The sequence below is a fragment of the Crocodylus porosus genome, unplaced genomic scaffold (assembly GCF_001723895.1).
Source record: "Crocodylus porosus isolate Cpor-Errol unplaced genomic scaffold, CroPor_comp1, whole genome shotgun sequence".
Lineage (NCBI taxonomy): Eukaryota > Metazoa > Chordata > Crocodylia > Crocodylidae > Crocodylus > Crocodylus porosus.
The window spans coordinates 269,983,501-270,005,120 of record NW_017728886.1 but is presented as its reverse complement, the minus strand read 5'-3'; the positions used below and the strand labels follow the sequence as shown (position 1 = coordinate 270,005,120).

At 46.8% G+C, this 21,620-nt stretch overlaps 1 protein-coding gene and 2 long non-coding RNA genes across 3 annotated transcripts in view; 2 read left to right on the top strand and 1 right to left on the bottom strand.

The window, feature by feature from the left end:
* The first annotated feature begins 319 nt into the window (after positions 1-319).
* ZC3H3 (zinc finger CCCH-type containing 3) overlaps positions 320-21,620 on the top strand; it is a 281,816-nt gene continuing 260,515 nt past the window's right edge. Inside the window, exons 1-2 of the mRNA XM_019553621.1 lie at positions 320-1,789; positions 3,652-3,851. Of these exons, the coding sequence (XP_019409166.1) occupies positions 405-1,789; positions 3,652-3,851 (1,585 nt within the window). The 5' untranslated portion in view covers positions 320-404. The remainder of the gene's footprint in view (positions 1,790-3,651; positions 3,852-21,620) is intronic.
* LOC109322581 lies at positions 6,032-13,240 on the top strand. Its single transcript, XR_002104417.1, has 3 exons — positions 6,032-6,535; positions 10,607-10,788; positions 12,062-13,240. It is a non-coding gene; the product is annotated as an uncharacterized LOC109322581 (long non-coding RNA).
* Positions 21,354-21,620, bottom strand: part of LOC109322572 — a 12,596-nt gene continuing 12,329 nt past the window's right edge. Inside the window, exon 4 of the long non-coding RNA XR_002104412.1 lies at positions 21,354-21,366. This is a non-coding gene — a long non-coding RNA (uncharacterized LOC109322572). The remainder of the gene's footprint in view (positions 21,367-21,620) is intronic.

Sequence of the window (21,620 nt, the reverse complement as noted above, 5' to 3'; positions counted from 1 at the left end):
ATTGATCTACAAAACCAGCAATCCAAGTGGTAACTTTGGAACAGGTGCCTGTATGAGAAACTGAATGTGGGTGGAAAGTGTTGATGTATTCGGAAAGACCATAATGAGAAACCTGATTTATCAGCACATGGCTCTCGGGCTTGCGTGTTTCTCTGTCTAAAATTAGGATGTCGTGAGAATTGAGGAGGGAGCAGTAGATATTTGCTTGATGTTTTTCCTTTGGGTCCTGCTGCTGTTTGAGTGTGCTGAGTATACAACAGATCGTTTCACTACAGTGTAAAGAAAATGAATAGACAAAACTTGGGTTATTGTAGAGCTGTGATTAAAAGGTTGTTTTGCATCCCGCAGGTCTCATAAACGACCACAAAAATGTTCACGGCAATGCTCCCGTGCCTCTGCCTTCCATGACTCTGAGGTGGAGAAATCCCCATCCGCCTACCTTCAGCAGTCGGGGCGCGTTCTCTGCAAGATATTCCCAGCAAGCCCCAGTGGATTTCCAGCAGCATCCTGGTAACTTCTGGAGGAAAAAATACTCCCTTGTAAACAGACCACCTGGGCCAACATCCCTGTCTGGAAGCGGTCTATCTGCTAGCTCATCCCAGGCTTCTGTGAGCCATGGGAGCTGCCAGCCCCTTGGGTCACAGCCAGCGGCTTTGGAAAGGCATGTGGGCTTGACTACAGATGGTAATATAGTTGTTGGGATCAAATTGCCCCAGAGGACTAGCGCCGCTTTAGACAATAGAAGCATTGGTGAGCCGGGGTCTCTGCAAGGTTTGTCTGGGTTGAAAGAAGCTGGAGCTGCCACAGAGGCTGATAAAGGATTACATGGATTTTCTTATTCTCAGAACATTGACAAAGAAACATCTTTACTAGTCTCACATTGTTCAGTGCACCAGGCTCCTGTTACCAGCAGCAGGGACGATGCAAACACATTGTCTCTCACAGGAAAGGGCAAAACGAGGACCACAAAACTGCCCGGCGATGCAACTAAAAGTGCCTCTGAGTTATGTCGAACTATCAGTGAAAGTGCCATAGCGTTGAAATCTAAGCTTCTGCAGCCTTCAGCCCTGCCTGATCGAGAGGCAGGCCGGCTGTCATCAGGGAAGAAGTCAGAGCCCCAGTTTCCAGCTTGGTTTAGTTCAGAGCAAGTCGGAGCAGGAAGAGGTGGTTCGAAAGAGCCAAAGATTTCTGGACGTTCAGAAACTTTCACTAGTTATGCTCAGGCGGCCACTTCAGAGGCTGGTGCAGGCTCAGCTAAGATCAAATTTGTCATGCCGCACAAGGCCCCCAGTCTCCAAAGAGCTGTCTCACCAGCAGCTTCTAGCAAAACTTTGAAGTTCAGAAAAACCAATTACACGTGGGTTGCAAACCCTGGCAAAAGTCCCCGTGTTATGAGGAGGTGGACTAGCCCAAAGGCTCCTGAAAGTGGGAAGAAGCTTGCTTTTAGTGCCGAGCGAGCTGTGAAGCTGCTGCCAAAGGGGGACTTGGGAGCAAAGCAGAAGAAATCTGGATTGCATTCAAAACCCAATGAATCTCCCAGTAAATACAAATGGAAAGCATCCAGCTTGCAGTCCTCTCCTTCCACATCCAAGTCAACATTCACCTGGCAGTCTGGGACCCAGCAGGAGCCTGGAGTCTCTCAGCTCCCTAGAGCTGACTCAGGCCTTCAGACCCTAAACAATGCATCTGTTAGTCATGGGGGGTTGAAGCCTCCCTTTAATGATGCTGCATTATCCACGTATAAAGTGAAGAGCCGGACCAAAATCATCAGAAGAAAGGGGAGTTCTGGGTAAGTCACTGAGAGAATAAGTTTTGCTGCTGCACTAACTGTATTTGCTGTTCTAAGCCATGTTCCTGCTTATAAAAGCACTAAAAATCCTTCCAGGGACTTTAATAGAAGCGTTGCTCTGCCCTTAATTATACAGTCAGCAATTTGGGGCTGCTCTGATGTGCGTACAGCATGGTCCCAGCCCATGCCTGCAGCTGCAAGGCTCTACTCCACTCCAGTAATCGGTGATAGTATTGCTGGTGTTTTTCCAAGCTCAGCATTTCTGGTTAGCATGGAAATGAGCTGCTTTCCAGGGGGCTGAGTGCTAAAACCTATGTGGTTTTGCTGGTCTGTCTAGTTCTGTGTTTGGTTCCCACAAACAAGTGCTGTTTTTCTTCCCTTCCACCACAACTACCTGCTCCTCCTCCAAAAAATGATTGTATCAGCACTTGTAAAACCAGAGAGTCATAAACAGCATTTAACAGTGGGGAGAAAGGAATCCAATAAGGAAACAGGCTCCATTTGGGGCTTTTAGAGCATCACTTAGATGCAGGTGATGGGGAACAGAGCAGAAGAAGTTGAATGAATTGTTGAATGCCTTTTGCTGCCTCTTGCACCAAACAGGTACACAAAACTCCATCTGGACACAGATGCTCTTGGGCAAGCAGGCAGCAGTTTCTTAGATGACCTTGCAAGATTTCTAGATAAGCTTGTGAGGTTTCCTCTGATCCTATTAGGTTGGGCAGACCCATGGCTGGGATGATGCAGTCAGGGATGATCCTTCCTTGAGCAGAGGGCTGGACTAGGTGACCTTGCGAGTTCCCTTCCAGCCCTACTTTCCTATGAGTGGTGTACAGCAGTGTGCTCCAGTGAGGACAAGGGATATTGAGGCAAAAGTCTATTTGCTTGAAAAGAGCCAGAGTCATGATAGCGTCTATGGTCTCTGGTCTTCTGAGTCTGGGCAGGACTTGCTTGTCTTTGCTGCTTTGTGCTGGCCCCCAGCATTATCCAAGCAGTAGATTGAAACTGAGAAGGATCTGTGGTCCTGCTGCTTCTGGGGATGCCATTGGGGAAGCAGTTGTGGCAGGAACAGCACATGTGTTGGCTGTCCCCTCTGGGCCACAGCTGTTGGGTGCTGTGCACAAAGGAAAGGTTAGGAATGACGGTAAATGGAAGGGAAGGCAATGGGTGGGTGGAGGCACATGTGCAGGAAGGAGGCATGGGCTGGTCAACTTGGTCGTGATCTCTACACCACTAGTTTTGTATTGCTTAAGCTGGTAGGGTGTGAAAGCCCCCCCCAGGCTTCATGATACCATGTTCCTGCCGGGATCAGGAGTGGCATCAAACCAAGAACACTTGGCAATCTGGGCTGAAGTGACTTGTTCAAGGCCATGTGATGATGAGACCAAGCCCAGCGTAGGATGCTGGAACTCCTGGTTCTTATTCCCATGCTCCAGATGTTTTTTTCAGCTGCTTGCTATTTTGTTCCCTACTCTGCCTCAGAGCTGTCTCTGGAAAGAGGCAGAGAGCATGGGGTCCCTTGATTTTTTTTGTCTGTTTTGGCCTTTTATAACATCTTCCCAGCAGCAGCTATCACAAGAGATGAGGTATACATAGATGAGCTGGAATGTCAGATGACTCCTCCTTTATTTGTGCTTTGTCAGGTACTCCTCAAATAGCCCCTTCGCATGCACGTCTCAGTTCTGTGCATCTCCATTTCTCTCATCTAAGAAGGCAGCATGGTTCAGTGGATAAGGTATTAGACTGGGAGTCTGGGGACTCCGCTTTTTCTCCCAGCTCTTCTACTGCCTCACTGTGCCCAGTTGGAAATGCTTCTGTGATCCTTCCCTCCCCTTTAATGCTCATCTGTTGTGTCCCTGCAGTTCCCCAGTTGATAAGAAGAACTCCTCCTCCCCCACCATGCCTCTGAAAAGTCCTAGCTATCTCAGGAAGAGAACCTGTGTGCGGGGCAAACCTTCTCCGATGTTGAAGAGAACTTCACCCAAAGGTCGGCTGGTGCAGATCACCAAACACAGGCTATGCCGGCTGCCTGCCTCCAGAACGCACGTCCCTGCCAAGGAAGGTAAGTGCGAGCCAGGGAAGTCCTGGCCTGGGTGTGTGGTGGTAGGACTGGGGTGTTTCATAGGGGGAAGCAATTTCAGGGAGGGAGGTAGAACTTGTGCATCTTTCTCAGTGATGTGACTCTGCTGAGCACTCATGTGGGGGAAAATTAGGAGGAAAAAGACAGAACAGCCTTGATTGGAATGAGAGCTTCATCCTACATCAAGGCTTTCACAAGAGTGCTCATCTCTTCTGAAACCTCTGTCCAGGACCAGTTCTAATCAGTACCCGTTATTATAGACCTTCCCGTTTCATACAAGTTACTGATTCTAGACAGTGACTTCAAGACCAGTGTTTACTAGGACAAAATGTTATTTTTCTTGGTCCTTTAGATTTCACTGTGCATAGGTCTGGGTGCAACACAGAGTCATCCTATGTGTTTTGGGAGGGATCCGATCCCTGACTGCGAGTGTATTGATGGGTCTGTACTCCCCATTCTTAAGATACCTTGTCAGCATGAAAACAACTGAAGCAGTGATTGATATCTGCTGCATTTAGATTACATCCTGCCCTTTTCTTCCAGCATCTTCTTGCTGTGTAGATCGGGACTAGGCAAAGAACCCTTCCTTTAAAGACCTCGAAGTCTAAACAGACTCATAGAAGCCATGCCCTGCAAGGTCAGAAGACTTCAGGTTTCATGGGTCAGAATAGAGATGGTTTAAGTGGACTAGACCACTGGTTCTCAACTTTTTTGTACTAGGACCCATCTGTAAACATCAGTGGTCAGTCCCGACCCAGTGCCCCTCACTCCCAACCTGTTCCCTCTGCCACTCCCAATTCCCCAGTGTGTGGGGCAAGTGGTAGGTGTGTCAGGTATGGGGGGCCCAAAGCAGCCCCTTGTGGATTTCCCACATTTTTCTTCTTTAAAAGAGAATGATTTTTAAAGCCTGTTGATCCATTTATAAAGTTTGTCTGCCACCCTTTCATATGTTCTTGCGACCCATGGGTTGAGAGACACTGGACTAGATTTCATAGCGTCATAGTAAACAAGTGCTGGAGGGGAACTCAAAGGGGAGGTGAGGAATGTTATTTGTCTGACAGATGCACAAAATTGAACAGTTCCTTTGTCATCAGTTGGAAAAAGTTGTATGTGTCTCTTAAGACCCTTCTTTTAACAGGATAAATCTACCTTTTAACTACACTGTGTTCCAGGTTAGAAGCCATGAGCAGAATACCTTCTTCTCTGTTGGGATAAGAACGATCTCAAACCAGGATCTTACTAGGCTAATTTAAACATACTAGAAGGGTTGCTAAACAATTAAGGTTCAAAGAAAGCCCTTTAGTGAAATCAGCCAGTGCCCCTGAGATCAAGTCATGTTTGCTGCAAAGAGCTTTTTTTCTGTAGCGGCTAGGGTGGGAGTGTTGGGCCCAGCAGATGTAGTGATAGTTGTGCATTTTTCTCTGCTCTGTAGTTGGTGTTCCTGTTTGATTAGTGACTGCCTAGTGAGAGTCTGCAGTTACTGTGCACACCTTGTGCCACTTTGGGGCAATTACTCTGTGCTTTATATGTTTTTTGTATGATTCAGGTTGTCAGGGGGCTGTCTCAGTGACTGGTTTTCAGAGCAGGAGGTCTCAAAACCAATCCGAGTGCTTCACCTGAGTTCCATAAATATGGAATGCATGAGGCCTTGTGGCTCCAGTACAGGAGGAGGAGTTGGGAGAACTCGTTCTGCTACTGATGACCTGTGTAACCTGCAGCGTGTGGCTTAACTCGGTTTTTTCCCCTGTGACATTACTGTAAGGTCCATTATTGGGGTGGGTGGTGGTAGTGCTTCTACAGTACGTTTTAGACTGTTGCCTGCAGACCACGACAGAGGTTCAACTTCTTTATTAGCAGCGAGACGCAAATCTTGACAGTGGGGAGAAAGGAATCCAATAAGGAAACAGGCTCCATTTGGGGCTTTTAGAGCGTCACTTAGATGCAGGTGATGGGGAACAGAGCAGAAAAAGTTGAATGAATTGTTGAATGCCTTTTGCTGCCTCTTGCACCAAACAGGTACACAAAACTCCATCTGGACACAGATGCTCTTGGGCAAGCAGGCAGCAGTTTCCCAGCATGCACCAGGGATCTGTGGGGTGTTATGGGGTGGGAAACAAGCAAGTGACTGCATGTAGCTGACTGGCATACGGGAGCATGGCCAATAAGCTAGTCTCTCTGTCATTGCTAATTGCTTGAGTTTGGAGGGAGTGTTAATTCTCCAGGGTAACCCACAAGAACTATCTTAAAGCCAAAATCTTTTGGCCTACATTTTCTGGGAAGTATATGTGTGGTTGTATAGTTTGGGTACAGAATTACATGCTCCGTTGCAGTTTTTTCACATAGCTGCATGTATATCTTGACATTTGCATGTGCAGATGCTGCTGTTCCTAGGCAGACAGACAGGGCAGTGATTCAGGAGAGGGAGCAAGGATTATTGATGAGAAGAGCAGTTTCCTGCTGAAGTGTGGTTTTTTTTTTTTTTTTTTAAGGAGGGCCAAAAAAGGAAGAGATGTGGAAGTGTTTCTGTCCCAGGGGAAAGATCTTTCTAGAGGCACTGAGGCAGTAGGCAAAAAAAACCCAAACACATGAAGCAGAGTGTGGGAAAGGAGGATGAAGGACAAATGAGATGCCTTGAGGTGGATCGTTGTGTTGCACTCATTGTGAAGGTTCGTGCTTGGCTTGATTTCCAGGGGTCAAGCAGTCAATGTCCATTGGAGCAGCTTAGTTTCTGCTGGATGTGAATAAATCTGTTGCATCTAAAGAAACGTGGAGGTTGCGGAGTTAGGACAGGACTTGACTGAAGGCATCCAGCTAGGGAAGGGAAATGGCCAGCGATGCATGGAGGCTGCATGTGCAATCAACATGTCTCTCTCGTGTTTGCATGGAGTCTGGAAATTAAACTCAGCAAGGACAGCCAGAGGGCCTCTTTGGAAGTGATCTCTGAAAGCAGAATGGAAAAGAGATGTGGGGGATGTCTGTGAGAGTGTTTCCCCTCGGGTACAAGGATTTAGCCAAGGAGGAGAAACTAAAGCTGTTGGCAAAGCCCTTGCCAAGAGGCCAGGATTCAAGGAAAATCCCCAGTAGAGCTGGTGTTTGGAGACAGCAGTTTATTGCTAGCTGCTAAGGTCTAGTCTTAGGGACCCTAGAAATGTGAGGCAGGGAGACAGCTTCCTTGTACTGGATCTGTTCGAAGGATAACATGAGGGTTAAGACTTCTGAGCTGTTGATCTAGCATGTTTCACTACGATGATCTTCTCTGTACAGAAAATGTAAAAAAATCCCTATTTCAAAAAAAATTGTTTGGGTATAACCTTTGAGGAGCTTTGCTGTCAAAGCTTTGGGAGACGCAGCCAGAGCTGTAGGAATAATTTGTATTTAAATGTGCATTACTCAAGGGTCTCCAAGCACTTGCTGGAGGTGAGGGGAAGCCACTTGGCCAAACTGTTCTAGGGAGGAAGCCGTGGAAGTGGCAGTAAAACGTAGCTGGCCTTGCTGCTACATCAAGGTGTCATTTAGTGCTTCAGCTCTGGGAACCTAGGTTCAAACCCAGCTCTGGCTTGGTTGAACATGAGATGTACTTGAGGAATCCCATTGTCCCTAGCAGACATATGTCCTTGTTGCAGAGGTATCACAAGAGATGACTGCTGTGTCATTTTCTGCCTTGCTTTTACTCCTCTGCTAATGTTTGCACACAACCTGTAAAGGGTGGACCTGGCTCTATCTGGCACTAAGGGTCTCAACCTTTCTGCTGTGGTTTGCTGGATCATTCACACTGGGGCATTGATTTTTCTTTTTCACCTTTCCTCCACTCCCGATTTCACCAGTGAGTATCCTGGCATACAAGCGTTTTCCTTTGCATAGAGCAGCAGACAGCAGTACCTTCTCATCAGCACGGCAGGCAGAGGCTTTTGGTCCAGCATGCTAGCAGGGTGTTGTTTGTGCTGGATGTCCTTTCCCATAGCACATTCCTCTGAATTGCAGTTCAGGATTATGCTTTCAGGGGAAATTTGTAATGCGCTTTTCAACCTGAATGGTTGCCATATACATGTGCCACCATTTTTTTCAAAAGCTCCCAGTGAAAGTCTTGTGTTAGGATCCAGGCATTAGAAGTGGAATGGTGAGGCACCTGTGAACATCAAGACTGAATGGCCCAAATCCTTCTGAGGACTTCGGTATCTCCTGGGAATGGGCTCAGCAGTTACCAGAGACCTATTTGTATTGGGCATGCATTTTAAAATCCCATTGCCCTGGTCTTCATTTTCTTATGGCAGTTGCATTTTCAGTTGAAACGATGTAGACCTGCAGATGCGCAGGGTGATATTGAGGTGGCTCAAATCCGTCTTAAGGGAGATAGAAAAATAGGAACATAAAGCAGGTGAGAACACTGGAGTGGGGCCGAGTTTTCCAGACTGAAGCAGTCAGTACCGTGCACTGGACTGGAACCCTGCCCTCTGACACAGACCGCTTTGCAGGCTTGAAGAGAGGCTTTTCCCCTTCTAGCTTCTGACACTGCTCCCTAATTATGCCTTCCTTTTTCACCAGGGAAGAATTTCTGTCCGTGAAACAGGGCTGCTGAGCAGGTATAGAATCCGTTCATTTTTGAGATGGGAAAAGGCCCATGGGGTTTTTTTTCTTTATCCCTCAGGCCATGCAGGATAACTCCATGCAAGTGCATTTTCACATGCTTTGTTCCAATTTGCTTTGTACATCCCATGTGATGGAGCTCTTGCTTTGAGAAGGAAGGGGAAGCCATTGTTCCAATAGATCTCCTGGCTTGGAAGATACTGCTGGGTTCACAACTGTATCACTTCTCTAGAACACTGATTTTCAAATTGTGGTCTGCAGGCCACTAGGGATTCACAAACTATGTGTAAGGGGGTCTACGAAAGATGATTGTGATCGCTCAAAAGTATTTGAATACCCACACTTACCATTCATAGGGGTTTGCACCTCTATTTGAAATTTCCAAAGGGGTCTGCACCTCCATTCAAAATTTTTTAGGGGTCTGCTCTAGAGTGTCTTTCAGGTAACCAGAATAGTTCAAGGAGAGCTTGTCTGCATGTCTTCATGAGAATATTCTCCAAGCCACCAACACAGTGATATAGCCTGTAGCTGGGTCCTTGTCATCTCATCTCCCCCTTCCTCCAGGTCACCCCTCCTAACCTCAGCTTCTAGCTAGAGTAGAGCTTGGGAAGTGTTACCGGTAATAATACCAGCTTCCACCTCCCTTTCAGATGCTAGGGTCCCAAATAACTTTACAGGCTGTCTGTCTAATGGCAATGGCCACCTCTTCTGCAGGATTCGGCAGCTGCTGAGCAGTGCACAGTAGCTCTGCATCACAGTTCAGTGCAGAAAGCAAGGACGAAGTCTGCGTCCACTTCACATCGCAAGGGAACTTTGGGCAGGTTGTAGTCACCTAGTGGGGGTGGGGGTTGGCTCTAACTCTAGAGCCAGCACTCTTACAGAAAGTGCCATGGGATCTTGCATTGACCTTAAGGAGCTTCAGCTGTGATTTCATGTCTCCTGCCATCACTGTCTAGAGACACTGCTGTAGGATGGATGTATGCATGCTTTGTACTACAGTAGGTGTTCAGAAATTGCTTTCCAGGACCTTTGTCTTCACTGCTGAAAGGTTTCCATCACTGAGCCAGAGTTAGGGGCATTTTCCATCATCATTGAGCTAGTCTGCCCCCACTGGGCACCTCATAAGTGATCTCCTGAGCTCTTGGACTCTTATAATACTTCTGGGAATCTGCCTTTGGAAATCTGCACTGCGTGAACTAGCACGAACGTTGGACTTCTGCTGAAAGTGGCACTGCTAGTGACTCCCTTACGAGGGCAGTATGGTCCATCCAGTTCCAGCATGTAATGTTTGGGTGCCGTCTGCCTGGGATTGTGCCAGCGTGGGGCACAAACCCATGACCTGAACTGAAATGGAAGAAAATGTTAAAATAGCGTCTCTTGCTTGACATGGAAGAGTTCAGGTAAGGATGTTGCTCTGATTGTGTATTAAACATACAGTGTTTTGTGTCTGCTAGTTTCTCAGTGGTCTGGGAGCTGCAAGGGAAGCCTGCTGGGTTCTGCTCATGACTACTATAGATTCACTGTATGACTTTGGGCAAGTCCTTATGCCTCTGTGTGCCTTAGCCACATGAGGATAATGCTGATCTTGAAGGGTTTTCTGATGTCAGTCTCTTACCTTGGACAAGGAGTTGCTCTGTAGTGGTGTGGGACAGCTCTGGACCAGCCAGAAGGAATAACTAGGAAGCGGTGAGACACTCCATTTCTTTTGTCTGGGCCTGAACAACCCTGAACACCAGTTTTAAACTCTCCTAAGGCAGGGTGACTTGGAGGGCTTGACCTGCATCTTGTGGATTTGCTTCTCAGACTGGGGCCAAGCTGGGATATCGCTGCACCCCTGGTCATTAGTTGGAAACTGAAAGTTGGGATCACACTGGGGCCCATTTGCGAGCCTAGAGAAACTCTGCAGGATATTTGCTTGCTTTTCACAAGAACAGGGAGATCCTGAGCCACACACTGGGGTCACAGGCTGCAAGCACCAACCAATTCTGACCACTTTCAGCTTAGTCAGGCGTATTAGAGGGAAGGGTGGAGGTCTGTGTGACGTCCCATCGGGTACATAAGCTCAGGTGAATCCATTTTGTGAAGTGTCCTAATTGAGGTTGAAAGTTCAGATGCAAAAAACTGTAGCTAGCCTCTCTCTTCTCCTGTTCCAGGTTCACAGAGACCCTAGTGAACACAGCCGTGTTAGAACTGGAACCCCGAAATGGCCCTTGCCATCTCTGTTAGATAAGCCAAGTTTGGCATAACAGCAGCTTACATGGGAAACTTGGTTGAAAAGTCATTGTTAATCCTCCTCTCTCAGCTCGTGGAACAATTTGCTCTTTTCCAAAATCAGGTACATAACTGTAACCCTCACAGCCCACTGATTTCTCATCTGTTCTCCAGTCCCAAGCAGGTGTCCTAAACTGATTCCAACCCAACCACATCTCGCTGGGAGCAAGGTGGGGTAGGTTCACACCCAGTTAAGGGGGAAGTCAGCTCAGTTGGTTCTTAACTTGCTCAAATCATTTTTTAAATTGGCTTCATAACCCATGTGTGGGGGTTGCTTTAGTAACCACCAAATTCAGAGTAACGCTCATTAACACTCAGCCTCACTGGTGTCTGTAATTGTGGAGCGCAGCTGGACACAGGCACAATAGTGTTTTTAGCACAGAATTCACATGCCGCGAAGTCTTGTTCTTTGAAGGGCAGTAGCCCGATGGACTGTGGGAACCATGAGTTAAAATGTGGCCCTGCATTGTTATCCCTGTAGCCTGAAGGGTGTGGGACTCGCTTCTGTGGGAAGATGCGATGATTGCCTTGCCTCTACCACTTTCAATTTGAGAACTAATGACTGTGCAAGGGAGAAAATGGAGTGCTGTCACAGAATGATGGTCTCACACCATTCGATTATTCCAAATAATCTGCAGCGCAAAGCCCGCATCTGTTATAAATTAACTGTAAAACATTAGTCATCATGTCCCATTTACCGAGGCTGTGGTAATCAAGAAAATTCCCCAAACTTAAGCTGCTCTGACACAGCCCTGTTGTGGCTTTCCAGTCTATGCTGGGCTGTGTAGTGCCCGGCTCGGGTCGTGGCAGGATGCTTTCCAAACAAAGGGCAAAACGTTTGAGTAAGGAAAATGGGGAGAGAGAGAAACGTTGCATTCAGGGAGTGTGGCGAGATTTAATGCTGCCTGAGCAGCCTTCACTTTTTGGGCTTCCTGACTGCTTAGTCGTGCAGTCTCTTAATGTACCATTAATATTACATGGATTTTTGCATTTAATTTCCTCGGCTCTTTCTTTAAGGACAAGGGGTGGAGTGGAAATAAAAAAAAAAAAACACCTCACCCTGGAGATAATTGTCTTGCCGGGACTTGTAAATCCTTTCAGTTAACAAGTGCTTTGGGGTTGATTGAGAGCCCAGTGAAGCCATTGGAGTACTCCCCTGCTCCCCACTTCTCCCTTCAGGTCTCGCATTAGCCCCGTGCACAACATATCCAACGCATCTGTTCAACCTTGCACCTGTGTCTGTGCCTGGAGATGACTGAACTCTAATTAATGCTTCAACTTCAGTATTTTTCAGTGCATGTGTGTGTATGCTTTCTTTCTGCTCACACTCTGTCTAGGTAGACGACCTGAACGTTCCTAGTGCTCTTTGGAGGAGAGAAAATTTGGGAGCCGCAGTGGTGGAATCAGATGCAAGAAGCAGTGGGGGCCCAGTTTGCAGTTCACATCCCAGGTGGACTTTCCACCAGGGGCAGTAACAACCCCCTGAACTGAATTTGGAGGTGAGGATGCTCCACAAGCTAAATCTGGACCTGCAGTCTTGTTGTAAGAGTGATCTTTCCCCTTTTTTGGGCTCTTTATCTCTACTCTCTACATGGGAGATGCTTGTTCAGCATTAGTTTTCCATTGTCAGGATGCGTTACACCAAATGGTTAAAATGAAAAAAATAATAGCGGACAGTATATGGGTGCGTTACCCACCCTCTGCTTGACAAACTGTGTCCTGGTTGATTTACATCAGACTCATTTTGGTGTTTTGGTGTTTTGGAGATCTGCTTATTCATGAGACCACAAGATGGTGCAAATTGTGGCTTTATGAATGCGCTACTTTTAGATAATCTTTATTATTTTTTAACACAAGTTTTGGGGTGAGATCTGCCTGATGCAGGGAGTAGTAGCAGGAGTGTCGTCACTGTGCGCCGGGCCAAAGATTGAGGTCCGCAGTGCAGAAAAACGGACTCTCTAGTCTTATTTTGTGCGAGTTCTGCCAGCTCTTTGGTGGCTGAGATCGATGGCAGTGGACAGTGCTCAGCTCCTGGCAGCATTAGGCCTTTGGGAGCGCTGTCCCTTAATGAAAGGAGGCCAGAGCCAGCCAAGTGGTTGGAGTTGTGAACCTTTTCTAACCCCTGTAAAATCAATGCGGTTGCTTTCCCTGGTCACGCCAGCGCTTGTGCTTTCGTGTAAGGCTGCTCTGCCAACGGCTGTCCGTTCCACTCAGGAATTCCTTGCGATTGGGCTGTCTCATCTTTCCAGGGCTCCTTCTCTATTAATACACAGAATTATCACTTAAAATGAACCTTTCCTTTTCTGCGGGAGCAGCAGCAGCTGCATGCACATAAGGCGGGCTTCTCCACGGATCTGTCAGCAGCCCCGCTCGACAGACCCACGTCTTGGGTGGGTGTGGACACCTGCGTGCAAAGCAGCATTATAAATCACAGGTCGTGCAAGAAAGCAAGACCAGTCTGCCTTATTTATTTATTTATTTATTTAATCGGCAAAGGCTCACGTGACACCTCCCCCCTCTCTGCCCGGCAGAGGGCAGTCTTGCCCCTCATATTCTCCCCCGTCCACCTTTTTCTGGTAATTGATTGCCTAATTTCCTCTTTATGTGAAAGAAAGCAGATATCAAGTAATTTGCAGCAATAACCTGCTAATGCTGGGCCAGTATCAAAACTCCCATGTTCATTTCAAGTGGCAGATAAAACACTAATATATAATTATCCTTGCAAATTGGATTGTTTTAAATAACCAAAAGGCTATGGCCAGGAGAAAACTATCCCATTTCCCTTGAGTTACTATTGCAGCATAATTGCTGCGTTCAATCAATTTCCTTGGCATTAGAAATTCCATCACAATCAACATTAAGCTTTATTCATTGTGATGGCTAAGAGCCGGGCCATTTCTCCTCTTTTCCTTAACTGGCAAAATTAATCAGGGAAAAGATTTTAAACATTTACCCGTGCGAAAGAGGTCAGCTCTGCCACTATATTGCTCAGCAGATAAGGGGGCTAATAAAAAGAAAATTGAATTACTAATGATCGCCAGGAACAGAGTATATAAAACCTGGCAATCGCCCGGTTCAGGAAAAAGGAGAATCAATTTTCTTCGGACAAGGTGCGCTCATTTTTTATTTTGGCGCATATTATCAGCAATTTAATTTGAAAGTGCATAAACAGGAGGAAACGGTTAGAAAATAATGAGCCTGAAGGTGTAAAATGCCGCAGGATATATGCTGTACACAATTTATTTGGCACAACAGATAATCACTTTAATTGAATTCAAAACTGCATTGTTCAGCAGCAGTGCGGGCTGCCCGTCTTGCCTGTGGGGGATTGCAGAATATTACAGAGATTCCAGGGAGAGGCTCTTCTGCGCCTTCTCCCCCTTGTAATGTCCCCTCCGAGGCACAGCTGCTCGGATCCGCGCCCGGGTTTCTTCATGCATGGCTGTCGCTGGTTGAAGGTGTAATATTTAAAAAGCAAGAGATGCGTCTCTCTGGGGACTCCCGCTTAGGTTGCATTTGTGCGTGCCTGTTTAAATAATAATGCGTCTGGCTTTTGCCATGATTGATAACTTCATGCAAAATCAGCATATAACACACAGCCCGCAGCTTCAGTGCTCCCGCACCTCTCCTTTTAGCATGTTGTGCGACAAGGAGAGGCAGCTGAGTGAAGGCGGTGGCTGCATCGGGGCAGGATGTATATGAAGCGTCCACCTTTACCTTCCTGCTGCACCTTAAGGAAAGCATGTGCCCCTTGTCTCGTAATGGCTCAGCTCTTCCCTTCCCTGAGTACCCCCAGGTTATTATCCCAAAGATGCAATTAAGTCTTGGAAAATAAATTTTTCGAGGCAAAATGTAGGCGCTTTGTGCCGGAGAGAAACCTCCTTGAGGGGGCTAAGTGAAGACAATCAAACCTGTTTCACTGGGGACCTAACTAGTCCCCAGTTGAAATGCTAGTGTATCACCTCTGCCTCTGGTAAGCAGCAGTCCAGCCTCCGCATTAAACCTGTTCTTTTTTAGTGGCTAATGGATAAAGCATGGGAAAGTGCAGCGAAGGTGGGTGTCTGTAGCAGGAGTTGGTTTTTTCAGGGAAGCAGGGCCTTGCGACTGCCACACGCAAACCTGTACTGCGAATGGTGTCTTTTCAGCTGTGTCTGGGATTGTCCTTTAATCCATTGCCTTCTGGTTTGGATGGAGGCGTGGAATTGGGCTGGGATGTACGTGGCTAATACTGTTACTCAGCACTTTGTGCATTCAGAGCACTCTACAGACATTAACTAATGAATCCTTACCACACTCCCGGGAGACGGGTGCAGCAGGGGAAACAGTACCGTTCCTGTTTCACAGATGCTTTGTAATGGAAGTCTTGGGGATGACTAAAATGGACGGGGGACTGACCTGGCAGCTTCTCCAGGGCTGTACATGTTGGGGTTAGAGTGCCAGCAAAAACTCTGCGTTCAGCCCAGTAGCTGTGCTGCCTTGCTGAGACCCCAGGGTTTTGGGCTGAAAATGCACTGGCTCCCGTTTGCACCTCTCTCACCTTTCCAAACTCCAGAATGAGATGGGCTCCTTCATTGAACTGCCAGGAGTCCTTGTTATCAGCTCAGGCTCAGTACTCTTGGCGGATTCATACATTAAAACTGAGTTCCTAAGAGCAAAGTTAACACATACGATTCTCTTTTTTTGTAAAGAAACACTGTCAATTTTTGTAAAATCTTTTATTTATTAATTTATTTTTTATTTTTATTTTTTGACCTAACGTCTTTAAAAACAATTCTAGGTCTATTTAATTTTATTTGGAGTAGCGCGCATCTTAGATGCCTTAAGAAACTAAGCTCTTTTTCATTGTTTAAGAGCCCAAACAATGCTGCAGTGAGCTAGTGCATTAGATTAAGGCACTGAGATTTGCACTTTTGTTGACAGTTTTTAGCCAGTTTATGTTACTCGAGACCAGCCAAGAGTAAAGGAGGCATAAATAGCGATGAGTAAGTTGGAGTCTCCGTTACTATTAATTTTGTTGTGAATTGGGCATTCATATCCCTCTGGCTGCCTTGAAAACATCAGCCTAGACTTCAGATCTTTTCCGTTTCATAATATAATGTGGAATTAATTAAAGCCGGTATCTCTAACCGGGGAGTTCTTAAAGCTCTGCCTTTAATAATTGATTTTTTCCCCTATTTTTTTTTCTTTGCTTTAATTTTTCCCCTCCATCAATCTGTTGCATTGGTTGTGTCAGATGACATCTCTGCTCACATTGCACCAGAGCAGTGTGATGTCTTAGTAAAATGCTATTAGATGAAGCCTGGGGTGATGACCTTTGGCCTCACAGGAGGCCCCGGGTATCCTGCTGAGTTCCTGATGTCTTTATTTGGGATTCCATCATTAGCCTCCTCTCTGCAAGGGGATCCTTCCTCGCTGCAGGAGGTCGTTTGAAGAGTTCATGGGTTGGCTGCTTTAAGCTGGCGGGGTTAACAACATTACCGTCCATTCTGTCAGATACTATGTAGATTGACCGCGCTCATAAATCATTATGTTCTCAGATCTCTCCTCTCACTTTCAGCGGCTCGTCCTTGAGGCCTGGGGTGGAGTAAGCTGGCAAAGTGGCTGCTCAGTGCCTCGCAGTAATTGGTAAAAGTTCACATACTTGGCTGCGGCCCCAGTGACGTCAGCAGTCGCATGCAGTGGTTTTGGGTTTCCCTGGTGCTCGCTGGCATTTACAGGTGACTCTTCTGCACCTAGCAGCTGCCAGCCATGGGGATTCAGTTTTCTAAGAGCTCCCTCGAAAATAACAGCCCATCTGTTGGGGGGCAGTCAGTGCCCATGGAGGAGCAGGTGCTCTCGGCTGTGCAGCGCTTGGGTCTCAAGGAGCAGGTTCTTGGGTAACCTCCTTGTTGCAGCAGGGAAAATAAAAATCAAGGGGCTCAAAAACAATGGAAGATCATTAGGCTGAGATTTTTTCAAAGAAACCCAAGAGAGTTGAGTGCCTAAGTACGATTGAAGTCCAGTGGGAGTCAGGCATCTAACGCCTGAACTGCTCCCTGGGGAATAGCACAGCAGAGGTCAGAGTGAGCAAGTGGGGCCAGATTTCATCTGAGGGGTGGGTGGGCGAAAAGGGGTTATTTTAGTTTATCCTTCATCCCTGGGCATAGTCGTTCTCCTCTCTGCTGTCTGTAACTCAGCAGCTCTTTCCTGAATGTTGAAAAATGCTTCTCAAACCTTCCTTTTCATCGTTATGGAGCAGCTTCTGCCACCCTGCAGACTCCACTGTTTGATTGTTAATCTATTCATAACAAGCAGGTCTTTGGGAAATAGTTATTCATAAGTTAAGGGGAAAAACATTTGGCTTTGGAGATGTATGACATCCTTTCATTGGCTGTGTGTGACCTTTGATATTTTGTAGGCCATCAGGGGGACTTTGTTAAGATCTCGAAACTTGCAGGGACTGCCCAGGCTGCAACCAGAATAAAACTCTCCCCTTCCCAGAACAAAAAAAGGCCCAAAACAGAACACACGCCCTTATCTCACCAGCATGTGCTTTTCATTTGTGCCACAGCCCTCCTTGGCTCATGCCTGTAACTTGTTTCCTCAAACACCATAACCTCCCACTGGAATTGCAGAGGGTTGTTTTGGTCATTCGTGCCAGCTGGTCAGACACAGGATGTCATCTCGCTGTTTGCAAATTGTGCTGGAACGTCAAAGGGCGAAGCCTGGTAAAATCTGTAGCCATGAGCAAAGATTGCTGGTGCATCTATGGCTTTGAGAGCTTTTCAAAGCACCTGGAAAATATTTATGTTCCATTTGCAGCGTTGGTCAAGTGCAGCCAACGCTCGTTTTAACTCCAAGCTGTCGCTTGCCCGCCTCTCAGCTCCTCATCCCTTTCTGATGGCAAATGTTCATATGATTTCTGTTTGCACAGTTGACCGTTGTTTTTACCCCTTAACACGTTTGTTTGCAAATAGGGATGTTTGCATGAATGAGGGCATTCACGATGAGCGAGTCTCTGACCTTCAGAAACGTGCCACCCAGTAAGTGAGCAAAAACAATTCCCCGTGACTTCCAGGAAGAGACATATATCAAGAATAATGAATGGAAGAGTTCCTAAGTAAGCTATAGGGTGAAATTGCTTATCCATGCTATCCCATAAATAGCTGTGCTCAACGAATGCATTCGTAGAAATCGGGAGCTGTTTGTGAACGTGGATGATGGCCGAACCTGCAGCAGACTTTCTTCATGCTGTTTACATGCCTCCCGGCCTACTCGCAGCGTGTTTGCCTCTGGGAGCTTCTTCGGTTTGTGCACTTGGTTTTAAAGGAATGCTATATAAGCAGCTTTCTAGCAAGTCCTGAGAACTGCTTGTGCTCAACAAGACAAAACCTCCCTTGAAGTTTCAAAAGTCTTCCCCTTTGGTCACCTCCTCTACTGTTTTCTTCCCCCCATCTCCTCCTTTCACTTGCTTGTTTCCTATAAACTGGGCGCATCTACACGTGCATTTGATCCGGCCTAAGATTACTCTGGTGTGAGTTACTTTAGAATAAATGCTTTTGGGCAGGTGTCTACACATGGGGAGGTAAGGGAGCAGATTTGCTGCTCTTTGCATCAAGTTTCCAATTGGAGCAGGGGGCTGGGACCTACCTCACCCCTGCAGCTTTTTCCAAGCCCTATGCCTTGATCACCTGATTGGAGCACAGGGCTGGGACCTGTGCCTGACCAAGACAGTTCCCAGCCACTGCCCTGCACGCTGGGTGAAAGCTGGGTAGCTTGTTCCCCCGTCAGGTCCGCCAGCTTAGAGCCTGTTTCCCCTCCCACCCTCCAGCTCTGCGCTCATGGAGCTGGGTGAGGAACCGGTTCCCGTGCCCCTGCCAGCAGGGAGCTTCCAGTGCCAGCTCTGTGACTGTGGGGCCAGCACTGGGAGACCCTTACCTCCCAGTGCCAGCTCTGCGACTGTGGGGCCAGTGCTGGGAGATGAGGATCTCCCAGGCACCTCCCCCAAATCATCAATGATTTGGGAGCAGTAGACTTGGAGCTCCCTGCTGCTGGGACAGGGGGACATAGTCCCCCAGGAGCTGCCTGGTGCCGGGGCGGGCTCTGCCACAGGAGACCAGGCAGGGACTATCTCCCATCCTGTGGTGGATGGCTGACCAGGAGTAGATTTTGCTCCTGGTCAGATGTCTACTCAGGTCCTACGGCGCCGTTACTAATCTTGAGTAAATTTGCCACTTACGTTTTCAGGTAGCAGGTTTACTTGGCATTAGGGAGGTTTACTGCATAGTAAGCATGTGCACTTGTAGGCGTACATGCTTACTTTACAGTAAGCTATGCTAATGCACAGCTAAGCGTCTTGTGTAGATGCGCCCACTGAAAGCCAGTACTTATGTCAGTGTAATGGGCAAGGTTCTTAAGGAAGTTACTGTTGTTTTCCGGGTTACCAGGAGCTTCCACCAGGAGGTACATGGCTGAGCAGTGATGATCTGTGCATTGCTGGCAAAGGGTCTGACAGCCTGTGCCCACGTATCCCGGACTTGCTGTAAAGCCTGGGAAGTTTTCCATGAGGGCAGCTGCTTTGTGCCCTCTTCCTGCTTTCCTGCCCATCTCCCCACTCCTCCTTCCTGTCTTCCTGTTTCTGTTTTACAGCTCCCTGAGTTGATTTCCTTGCATGTGAATCATTGTCTAGTGTATCCTAATAGAGCTGAATTACCACTTCTCCAGGCCAGGATATTCCTTTTTACTTGTATAGGGCTGTGTGCATATTATAGTGCATATAGAAGGAGGAGTAAAACTCCGGAAAGGTGCGACAGGTGCATGAGTGAGTACCTGAGTGTGTGCTTCATGGATGTGATGGTTATGAAACGCACCCTTATAAACCAGGTTGTCACAGCTATTTCGTGAATTCAAGGCTTTCTTCTGGGTGATCGTGTTTACATCAGATGATGTGTGCATTTTTGCTGTGGCTCGTGAGAAATCTGGTTTTACAGAACTTTTGAGCTCCCCTTCAGGTGTTATACAACCCCCGTCCCCGAGAGCAGTTTATGGGTGACTCTCTTGTTGCCTGTTGTGCATTCAGTAGATCAGTACCACCGTACACTGATGCAACACTGTAGGACCACGGTTCTCCTCGGACTCTCCTGAAATTGTCTCACGAGGCTTCCCAAATCCACGATTAATTTACCGCCTGTGTGCGAGCTGGTGCAGGAGGTGAGAAGCATTAAGATAGCCATGGCAAGGCTCAGAAGGGTCAAGAGGATATGCAGGGTGAAGTGCTGTTCTCTGACTTGCATCCCGCTTACCACCAGACAACTTTGAGCTCAAATGACTCTTTCAACTTTTCTCTGAGCCTAATCTGGACAAAATGAACAGTTTCAAACAGGAGACTTTTACCACACCTGCAGCTCTCCTGTGAAATATGAATTTTCATTTCTACCTAGGAGAACTTTTACAATCTTTGCAATCTCCTATGCCTGATGAAGGGTGCCTGTGCCCAAAAGCATGCAAATAAAGACATTTTTTTTGCAAATTGGTCTAATAAAAGATATTACCTCTGCCAAGAGTTCTCTGACCTAGGCATTGCTACTCCCTGTAGGGGAATGGGACCCAGGCTTTATGGTGATGCAGGGAAGGACTGGCCTTGCCTAGCAGAGCCCTGCCAGGGAAATGTTCGGAGCCCATGTCCTTCAGGGGAGCTGGTGTAACTGCCTGCGGGGAAGCCCCGTCCACGCTGAGAGGCTCTACTCTACTGCCATGGTGCAGCTTAAAGCTGTAGCAGTCTCTGTAGCGTAGACTTAAGCTTCAGGGACCAGACTGAAAACATGCAACTAATAGCTGGCAAAGACTGTGAAAACAGCCCTATCAGCAGTTGGGCTGCTATTTGCCGGTGTTTACCCCACCTGAGTTTGCTGGATGTAATGTGCAGCTTGATGTATTGCAAAAAAAATATCAGGCAGTCACTCCCCTGCGAGACTTCCATGTGGTTTTGTAGGTAGGAGCAAAAACCCTTGGATCCAAGGACTTATGGCTGCCAGGGGATGATTTTTAAGTATTGTTTTTGCAAATAACAGAGCAGCTCCAAGAGCCAAACTCTCCTCAAATGATATTTCTCTTGGCTAGGACTCACCATTGATCGATGAGCTTAATCTAGTGACAGTGGCCGGGAAATGGTTTCTTTGCAATGCAGCTGTTTGTGAAGTTATTAGTGAAGAACTTTGCTTTTGTTCCAAAGAACAGGGGTGCCACTGAGGAAGATCAAAAGGGGAATTGATGTGAAGGGGAGAGTTCATTGGGGGTGTTGCTGAATGGGAGTGCATGTGTTAGAAATGTGATTGACATCACCATCTAAACGTTAACTGGGTCATTTTACCATGTTCCCTCCTTCGGGCTTCCGCGATCCATCATTTCCTCGCTGCTGTGCTGTAGTGGCTGTTAGATTTTACTACACCAAACACTGTAAAAGGGCATTAGAGCAGTTAAATCTAGAGTCTTGCTTTCATAAGGAAAAAGAAAATGCTGAATTAGGCAATGGAAAAGGCAACCACAGCGATACTTTAATCTTGCATAAATTATCAGAGGAGTCAGAGGCTAGCAATTTTATGTATTGTTATAGCCGCGCTAATTAATTATTCCAGAATAATCGATGTAAAAAAGAAGTTTGGATCTTTTTTGTGGTAATGGACTCTAGTATTTACTTTCAATATGGCAGATTTTATTTACACATAGAGATAAATGTATATCTATCTATTTATCTGTCTGTCTAGACACACACATGCATATCTATCTATGTGTTTGTGTGTGTATGTGTGTAGATATATATATAGATAAATGTGTATGTGTGTGTGTGTATGTGTGTGTATATATATATATGTGTATATATATATGTATATATATATATGTATATGTGTGTATATATAT